The sequence below is a fragment of the Anolis sagrei genome, chromosome 3 (genome assembly GCF_037176765.1).
Source record: "Anolis sagrei isolate rAnoSag1 chromosome 3, rAnoSag1.mat, whole genome shotgun sequence".
NCBI classification, from domain to species: domain Eukaryota; kingdom Metazoa; phylum Chordata; class Lepidosauria; order Squamata; family Dactyloidae; genus Anolis; species Anolis sagrei.
This window is the reverse complement of record NC_090023.1, coordinates 217,765,708-217,775,392: the sequence shown is the minus strand read 5'-3', so window position 1 is coordinate 217,775,392 and position 9,685 is coordinate 217,765,708. Positions and strand designations below refer to the sequence as shown.

The window sequence follows — 9,685 nt, the reverse complement described above, 5'->3', positions numbered from 1 at the left end:
AACCGGGGCGAAGCAGTCACGTGACCACGAGAGTAGCCAATGGGAGGCTCGGAGGCCTGGCTGTGGAGAGAGCCTTTCTGTCATGGCGCCCGCGCGGTTTTGCGTCCCTGGTGGGTGACCCAGAATGGGGAATGGATTGGATTGGCGGAGTCTTCGAAACGTGGGAGGGGGCCTCAGTTTATGGAGACATCGTGGGAGAGAAGAGAGCCTTCTGGAAATTGTAACTTCTATGTTTTGGCTGTTGAAAAGGCCAGTGCCATTCTAGGCCGCATCAATAGGAGTATAATGTCTGTATCAGGATCCAAAATGGCTTTTGAACAGGTTAGAGTCGGCATAGGCAAACTTAGGCCCTCCAGGTGTTTGGGACTTCAACTCCCACCATTCCTAACAGCCTCAGGCCCCTTCCTTTTCCCCCTCAGCCGCTTAAGCAGCTGAGGGGGAAAAGGAAGGGGTCTGAGGCTGTTAGGAATGGTGGGAGTTGAAGTCCCAAACACCTGGAGGGCCCAAGTTTGCCCATGCCTGGATTAGAGAGATGGGCCAAAACTAGAAAGAATTCCATCAGGGAGAAATGTAAGGTTTTTACACCTGGGCAATAAACATGAAATGCTTTAGGATGGGTGACAACTGGTTTGAAAACATGTGAAAGGCATCTAAAAGTCTTAGTCGACCACACGCTGAATGTGAGTCAATAGTGAGATGCAGCAACTAAAACAGTCAATGCGATTCTAGGCTGCATCAATAAGAGGATTTATTTATTTATTTATTTGGGGTGCTTCTACCCCGCCCTTCTCAACCCCCTAGGGGGGACTCAGGGTGGCTTACAAAAGGCACAATTCGATGCCTAACAATTACAACATACAATACCATATACAATACACAAATTTACCACATAATATCACAGTTATAACTAATTAAAACCATCAGACAGTATACTAGCAACAATAAAAACATCTTGTGGTCAGTGTTCACCAAATCCAAGTCCGTAAACAATTTAGCATTGTCATTGTCCTTTCCTACTCTGGTCATTCTTGGTTGTCTTTTTCCATCTGCCAGCTTACCCGAAGGCCAGGTCCCACATCCAGGTTTTTAGCTTCTTCCTGAGGGAGAGGAGGGATGTTGATGTCCTAATTTCCCCGGGGAGTGCATTCCACAGGTGAGGGGCCACCACCGAGAAGGCCCTGTCTCTCATCCCCACCAGTCTCGCTTGTGATAACGGTGGGGCCAAGAGCAGGGCCCCCTCAGCAGATCTTAAACTCCAGGGTGGGACGTAGAAGGAGATACATTCGGACAGGTACGCTGGGCCGGAGCCGTAAAGGGTATCAGAATCCAAAATGGTGTAGAGATCAAGGGAAGTCCTAGCCCCCCCCCCCCTCTATTCTGCTTTAGTCAGACCTCACTTGGAATAATAATCCAAGTAATAATAATTGAAAAGAGATATTGACAAGCTGGAAGGTTCTGGCCCAGCCTACCTGTCTGAACATATCTCCCTCTATGAACCACCTCGGAGGTTAAGATCTTCTAGGGCTGAGACTTCCACCTTGGTCCATATATCAAACGGAGAATGTATTGGGAATCTCACATCAGAACAACATACTTTATGTGTGACCAAGACCCAAAAATTACATATAAAACAGCTCTGTACTTAAGCAAAACAATACGTCTGAGAACCACATATGTAGGGCTGATTGGGGGTAAATTGTAGGGGTGATAATGAAATATGATGTATATACTCATCTTGATAAGTTTATCAGTTTTATCACGTCTTATATTTATTTACAGTGTTGTTATAAGTGTCGTATTTTAACTTACTAAGTGGAGTGTGATAAGGTCTTTTCAGTCCTTGTTGTTTTCTTTCTTATTGTGATATGGCCTAAGGGCTAATCAATAACATTACTTACTTACTTCTAGGGCAGTGGTTCTCAACCTGTGGGTCCCCAGGTGCTTTGGCCTACAACTCCCAGAAATCCCAACCAGTTTACCACTGTTCTAGGGAGACCCTGCTCTCGGTCCCACCTTCGTCACAGGTGCGGCTGGTGGGAACGAGAGACAGGGCCTTCTCAGTGATGGCTCGGCTGTGGAACTCACTTCCCAGGGCCCTTCCAGATAGGCCCTTTATCCCAGGATCAGATCCCAAGTTTTCTGCTTTAAACTGGATTATGAGTCCACACTGCCAGATAACCTAGGATAAACAGATAATCTGGGATCATATCCTGGGATGAAGGGGCAGTGGGGAAGGGGCCCCAGTGAAATCAGATCAGCTCCCTCCCTCCGGACCTTTAGAAAGAAACTAAAAACCTGGCTATGGGACCAAGCTTTCGGAGAAGTCAGTGCAATAGGCAGCTGTGAAGTAATTGCAACACAATTGGAATGCCTTCTGGATTATGACTTCGGATCTTATGTGGTTTTTAATAGATATTCTATTATTTTTAAAATTTGTATTGATTTTAGTGTAGGTGTATATTGTATTTGTATATATTTGTAATTACTGCCAGTTTGGAAGCTGCTCTGAGTCCCCTTTCAGGGTGAGAAAGAGCAGGGTAAAAATACAGTAAATAAATAAATAAGGCGTCCACAGAGAAGGGCTACCAAAGTGAGCAAAGGTTTGGAAACCGAGTCCTATGAGGAGCCACTAAGGAATGTGAGTGTGTTTAGCTTGGGGAAAAGAAGGCTGAGAGGACATGAGAACCATGTGTAAATATTTGAAAAGATGTCACATTGAGGAGGAGAAAAGTTTTTTCTGCTGCTCTAAAGATTAGGACATGGAGCAGTAGATTCAAACTGCAGGAGAAAAAGAGTCCACCTAAACATTCAGAAGAATTTCCTGATGGTCAGAGCTGTACGGTTGTGGAATATATTCTGATAGTCTCCTTCTCTGGAGGTTTTAAAGCAGAGGCTGGATGGCCATCCCTTGGGGGTGCTTTCATTGTGTTTTCTTGCATGTCAGGGGGATGGATTGGATGGCCCTTTAGGTCTCTTCCATCTCTGTGATTCTACAATTCATGGGTCCAGTCCCAGAGATTTTGTTGGGACTAGACCAGTCGTTCCCATTCTTTGGTCTTCCAAATATTGTGGACGTCAACTCCCAGAATTGGTGGCAGTTGGTCTGGTTGGCTGGGGTTTCTGGAAGATGAAGTCCTAAATAACCATTGAACTCAGTGTTTTGGCTGATCTGTGGCCCAGCATTTAGGTGGGTGGGTGGCCTCATGTGGCCTGTGGAAAAGAGAGCTGTGTCCAGATGTAGGGGCATAGAGTGCTTACCTTTGTAGTTGTGTTACATCACAGCAGCGGCAGTTGGGATAGAGAGAGGGCCTTTCACCAGCTGGTTGGCCTAGGCATGATTGGGCTGGGCCTGTCTCTTCCATGGTGGAATCTCCATCTCTTGAAGTTTTTAAGCAGTGGCTAGATGGCCATCTGTTGGGAGTGCTTTGATTGTGTGTTCCTGCATAGCATGGGTTGGACTAGATCAGTGTTTCTCAAACTGTGCTCATCGAGGTGTTTTGTATTTCAGCTCCCAGAAATCCCAGACAGCTTACCAGCTGTTAGGAATTCTGGGAGCTGAAATCCCACAATGCCTGGAGGAGCACAGTTTGAGAAACATTGGACTAGATGGCGCTTGTGGTTTCTTCTAACTCTATGGTTCTGTTCTTTCTCTCCTAGGTCACAGCAATGGCAGCTGGAATTATCTTTAATCAGCTGCTTGGGCCACGTTGTTCTAAGTCATTGTATAATAAGAGGAGAAATGTATTATGTTGCAGTGCTGTTCAGTCAGTGAGAACAGCACTACAGATTGCACGTAGCACACTTTTTCCTGTGACTATCCTGTTAACAGCACAGATGTCAATAATAGATGTTGGGAAGTACCTCAGATGGGCCACCTTTCTCCTGCTGCCTACCAGAAATCTCAGAACTAAGGCAGCTTATATGCTACGCAAGGAGCAGTGTGCAGACAATGTTTCACAGTGCAGATTTCTTATAGAATCATAGAATCATAGAATCATAGAATCAAAGAGTTGGAAGAGACCTCATGGGCCATCCAGTCCAACCCCCTGCCAAGAAGCAGGAATATTGCATTCAAATCACCCCTGACAGATGGCCATCCAGCCTCTGTTTAAAAGCTTCCAAGGAAGGAGCCTCCACCACACTCCGGGGCAGAGAGTTCCACTGCTGAACGGCTCTCACAGTCAGGAAGTTCTTCCTAATGTTCAGATGGAATCTCCTTTCTTGTAGTTTGAAGCCATTGTTCCGTGTCCTAGTCTCCAAGGAAGCAGAAAACAAGCTTGCTCCCTCCTCCCTGTGGCTTCCTCTCACATATTTATACATGGCTATCATATCTCCTCTCAGCCTTCTCTTCTTCAGGCTAAACATGCCCAGTTCCCTAAGCCGCTCCTCATAGGGCTTGTTCTCCAGACCCTTGATCATTTTAGTCGCCCTCCTCTGGACACTTTCCAGCTTGTCAATATCTCTCTTGAATTGTGGTGCCCAGAATTGGACACAATATTCCAGATGTGGTCTAACCAAAGCAGAATAGAGGGGTAGCATGACTTCCTTAGATCTAGACACTATGCTCCTATTCTTCCTGTTCTTCCAGCTTGTGTTTCAATTTGCCACATAACTGTCTGAGGAATGAGTAGACAATTGTATGTCTCAGGCAGGGAATGACTAAAGTTTCTAACCTGGGCATCTTTTGACTTTTCTTTTATTTCACAGGAGAACGACTGTGTAGCTTAGAAGAAGGAATTCCTGGGAGTGGCACCTACACACGTCATGGTTTTATCTTTGCCTCTTTGGCTGGTTGTCTTGTGAGGAAAAGTGAAAATGGCACGGTGAGGATCAAACACTCACTTAGTAGCAGTCTGGTGGTTGGAGCTGAGGGTTGCAGTTCCTGAATAGTTTTATGTGAGTTGGATCAATTCATCAGTGGGGAGACAGAAAGGAGAGGGACCAATTCACAAGGTGGGGGAAAGTGCCAAACTGATTGAGAAGAATATGTAAGTGATCAACTAGAAATCTAGAAGGAACTTTGACATGCTGAAGCAATGCACTGAGCGAGTAATTAAAAAACTATAATATTTGCTCCCCTTCAGCTCCCTGTTATCTCTGTGATGAGGGATGTGGAGTCTCAACTTTTGCCTGATGTGGGAGCCACAGTGACATGCAAGGTAATATCAGCTGTTCTAGTTACGTGTTGTAGTCTGGCAAGCATCAGAGGATTTTTCTGAATTTTCAGAGGATGAGGGGGAGGATGGGGTTCAAAGTGAGGAGTCTGTGAGTGATCGGAAAGAATTGCAGGCAGTAGAGGCTCACGTTTGGGATTCTTCAGCTCATTCCCAGGCAACAGGAAATGAAAATACCAGTTCCCTAGAGAAATGGCTTTGGGCCGATGGGTAGGTTTCACGGGAACTTTGATTAGATCTGAGAATGTAGGGACTTAAAAACAGGCAAACTAGATATTCACAGAGAATTCGAGATAAGACGCTGAAGTCCAGGTGTGTCATACATGATGTCATGGTTGTCTTAGAGAGCTTAAATTAAGTGGTTTGGTTTAGACCTCTCAGAGGAGATCGTTCTCCTGTGTCTGCTCTAAAATTATTGGTTCAAGTATTCTCATGTTTTCTGTTCCTGTGCTTCTTGAAGAGTTTACCTTGGAAAAGCTCCAGTTTTCATGTTCACGGATTTATGTCTGTAGCACTGCTGTGGATTTTGGTTTCCTGGGCTTTATGTTCCTTGTCATTTTTTGATTACTGCACTTTTGTATTCTCTATTCTCCTGAAGTTCCTTTTCATTTTTAGAATACTGGTCTTTAGTATTTTCTGTTCTACGGATCCTTTTGGAATTGCCCTTTTCCCTTTTTATCTACTTGCTTTAATAAACATTTTAGATTGAATTACTGGACTGGTATGGTTCTGAGTGAGAGGGTGTTCCAGTGCTAGAGTGCAACACTAGGCAAGAAAGAATTATCCTTCATTCAACTACTGGTGTGTTTTTAAAGACCAAAGTTACAACAGGACATATGAATTCCAGCTATTGCATAAGGGTAGAATTGTCTCTCTTTGTATTTATAACCAAGGCTCACCCTGTTAAGCTCACAATTTTCTATAAGCTCTAGAAGGCCTCACAGAATCCTGGAGGATATTTCCCCTTTATATCTGCTAGAAGTGAAAGGAAAAAGGCCTTAATAAGGCACCAGATCTTGTGTGATCATGGAAGCTAAACAGGATCAGGCCTTGTTAGTACTTGGATGGATGTAAAAGGCGCTATAAGTTGTTATACAGCTTGAGTATGCATACAGAAGTTCCACCATTATCCACAAGGAATACATTTTAAGCCCCGTGAATGCCTGAAACCATAGCCATTACTGAACCCTATACCAGTAATATTTTCAGGCTAGTAAAGTAATGGAGATATTAGTGTTGCTGGATCCTCATATTCACTCTGTTTCAAATTAAGCATATTAAATTCGCAGCCATAACCTTATACCCTTTTCTTGCCCAACTCTGTCCAGGTTTGCAGTATTAACTCTCGTTTTGCAAAGGTGCACATCTTGTACGTTGGCTCTTCACCACTGAAATCCCCATTCCGTGGAACAATCAGGTAAGTCGTGGTTGGTGGCATTTTCTGAGCATTGCAATAGCTGTGGTGTTAGCAATGGTAGATTAAACCAGAAACTATTGTTATTAGCATGTGAAGGCTTCTGAGAATTAAATAGTTAGTGATAAATTGCTCAAAAAATTGTTCTATTGGTGTCAAATTTCTTGTTTGGTGCTGTCAAATCATTGATGACTTGGGAAAATCATAATAGACTTTTCTTGGTAGGATTTGTTCGGGGTGGGGGGGTTGCCTTTGCCTTCCTTTGAGGCTCAGAGAATGCTACATGTTCAGTGGGTTTCCATTTCTATTCTGGTCTCCTGAACCATAGTTCAATATTCAAACTATTCCACCACATTGGCTCTCTAGCTAGCTAATTTTTCCTGCACCAGATCAATTGTGGCACATAAAGTAATTTGTCTTATGGAGAAGAGAGATGGCAGGTTAGGTCTCACCTTCTCTTCTCCCATTACAGGAGGGAGGATATTCGAGCTACAGAGAAAGACAAGGTCAGTGGAATAAACACTTGATCTCTCATGTGATGAGAGAAAAGAAAGCTGATGCACAGATCAGAGCATTTCATCCTGATGCTAATAAATCTCTTTCCTTAATTACTATTTCAGAAGGTTAAAATGTTGTTGAGACAAGGATCTTTTTAGCAATCCTGCTATTATTGGTTTGCAGGGAAAGAACGACAGTAATTGTCCTTTTTGGACAAAGTTTGCCCTAGCACAGGAGTGGAAACATGAACTTCCAGTTGCAGTGCAACAGCCTTTCCTCACTGTTGATTTTGCTGATCAGGGCTGCTGTGAACTGCCGTTCAACATTTTATATTCGAATAGGCCTTGTTTCACCTCACTCATCTCCTATATTATCCGTGTCTTGAAATTGTCCCAGAACTGACCATTCTTTTTTTTCTCCCCCACTCTTGCTACTACTGACTTGATGGCAGGTAGAGGTTTACAAAAGTTTTCGCCCTGGAGATATCGTTTTGGCTAAAGTTGTATCCTTTCTCTGTTGTTACCTTCATGTCCTAGCTTGAAATTGTGAATAGGAATGGAGATATTCATGCTGTTTCCCTTAATTCATCCTACTGGGTTAGATCTCTTTAGGTGATGCACAATCCAACTACTTATTGACCACAGCAGAGAATGAATTGGGGGTTGTGGTGGCTCATAGTGAAGCAGGTAAGAGCACTCTTGTTCCAAAAAGGTTGAAGGCAATGCTGAAAGGTGTTATATGTGATGGCATTTCCAAGGGCTCAAGCTTCTAATGTGGCCAACGAGCAAGTGCTGTGCAACATCTAACGTTGTTTTTGATTAAAGGTAGATATTTAGAATATATAGTAAATTCTCTGTAAGTTGAAATGGGGAGTTGGTGATGTGTGCTCAGTTTTCTGGAAGCAGAGTTGCTGAATGACAGGACAGGCACTGGTAAAGAAATTCGCAAATTATTTTCACTGAGTGGAGAGGAATGTTTTCCAGGGAAAGTATAGTGTAAATACTGATTTCTGTTTTCTGTCTCAGGTGTACAGATGGTTCCAATCAGCTGGTGTGAAATGCAGTGTCCCAGTACACATGGCAAGGAGCTGCGCAAGGTAGCCCGGGTACAGCCCCAGTTTCTGCAAACATAGTGGTTACTGCATCTATTAAGTTGCACAGCTAATAGACAAAGATGTAACTCCATGCCAGGAGCAAGAAAAACTCAACTCCTCAGCTGTTGCTGGAAATAAGGATGCAAAGCCAGAGCTAGGACTCTAGCAACATCTCTTTGCTCTTGCCTCTGGACTGAATGAGGCTTTGACTACAGGCTATTTCTTCCAGTTTTGTACCGTTTTGTAAAGCAATAAACTTTTCTCATAATCCCTCTGGATACTACCTTGAGTCATAACTTGGTCTAGAAACGACAGAGAGGCAATCTAAAGGGTTTTATTTTTTACTTTCTGAGCTGTATAATGTTTCATTTTTCCCAGGACCAAAGATTTCATGGTGATAAGAGGCATTTTAAGGCACCAATGTATTGAAGTTAAACTGCTGCTGAAGAGAATAGCGTTGGTCTAATATATCCTTACACTGTACCGACCAGCCAGTCTTTACATATTTCTACATGTTTATCATTGCTCAACAGTGAGTTTCCTTACAGGCCATTTATATGGTCACAACCAGCATGCACACTCAACAAATAGCTAATTGATCTGCAATTTAGAAAATTGATATTGAAATTATTGTATTATTATATTTTTGTCCAAGTTATTCATAGGTAATATGTATAGTTCCATCTCTAATTTCAAATGGTTACATCTTCTGTCTATGCTAGTGATTTACACATGGTCATAATGCCCCACAAAGGATGTCCCTTCTGTAGGATGTATCGCTGTATGAAGGGAGTGAGGAAAGAATGGCCTTCTAGAGGTTTTTAGTTGTTTCCTGAATACTTGTGAACAGAAAATATTTCATTTTTTTTCCAAGGGATGTCACAGCAGTGTAAGGTCTTCAAAAGTTTCCTTAAAAGGCCAGTGTAGATCATTTACCCCCAACAGTTGCCCACTTCTGTTCTGTAGGGACTCTGAAGATACCCTTAATGGGACAGTTATCTACAATGCATAGACAGTGGCATTGAGATGATCTATAGGTGAATATTTGGATTTAACAGCCAGTACTTTTTTTTCATGTCAGGAGTGACTTGAGAAACTGCAAGTTGTTTCTGGTGTGAGGGAATTGACTGTCTGCAAGGAAGTTGCTCAGGGAACGCCTGGATGTTTTACCATCCTGTGGGAGATTTCTCTCATGTCCCCACATGGGAAGCTGGAGCTGACAAACGGGAGCTCACCCCACTCCCCAGATTCGAACCGCTGACCTTTCAGTCAGCAGTCCTACCACCACAAGGGTTTAACCCATTCCGCAACCGGGGGCTCCACAGCTAGTACTGTCAAGATGGACAAAAGGCAAGAGGACCACTTGCAATTGAGTGTTACTAACTGGGAAAAGTAGCAAAGTCACAGGCCAGATGTCACTTCCATTGTAGGTTACTTTCTGTAGGCTACATATAATGCAATTATACTGAAAGGACTTTTAGTATAGTGATTTCAGAATTGGACTAG

General features: G+C 43.3%; 1 protein-coding gene across 1 annotated transcript; it reads left to right on the top strand.

The window, feature by feature from the left end:
- The first annotated feature begins 8 nt into the window (after positions 1 to 8).
- EXOSC1 (exosome component 1) lies at positions 9 to 8,457 on the top strand. Its single transcript, XM_060768230.2, has 8 exons — positions 9 to 110; positions 4,708 to 4,823; positions 5,085 to 5,159; positions 6,503 to 6,591; positions 7,061 to 7,094; positions 7,538 to 7,588; positions 7,688 to 7,772; positions 8,112 to 8,457. The coding sequence occupies exons 1-8, from the start codon at positions 83 to 85 to the stop codon at positions 8,216 to 8,218; spliced, it is 585 nt and encodes a 194-aa protein (XP_060624213.1). The 5' UTR covers positions 9 to 82; the 3' UTR covers positions 8,219 to 8,457.
- Positions 8,458 to 9,685: the final 1,228 nt, after the last annotated feature.

Bases quoted from the DNA above. Each gene is read 5' to 3' on its own strand.
- EXOSC1 (XM_060768230.2), top strand. From the start codon at position 83: ATGGCGCCCGCGCGGTTTTGCGTCCCTG. The intron at 4,824-5,084 runs GTGAGGATCAAA...GCTCCCCTTCAG, and splicing joins GGAAAAGTGAAAATGGCACG to CTCCCTGTTATCTCTGTGAT. The intron at 5,160-6,502 runs GTAATATCAGCT...AACTCTGTCCAG, and splicing joins GAGCCACAGTGACATGCAAG to GTTTGCAGTATTAACTCTCG.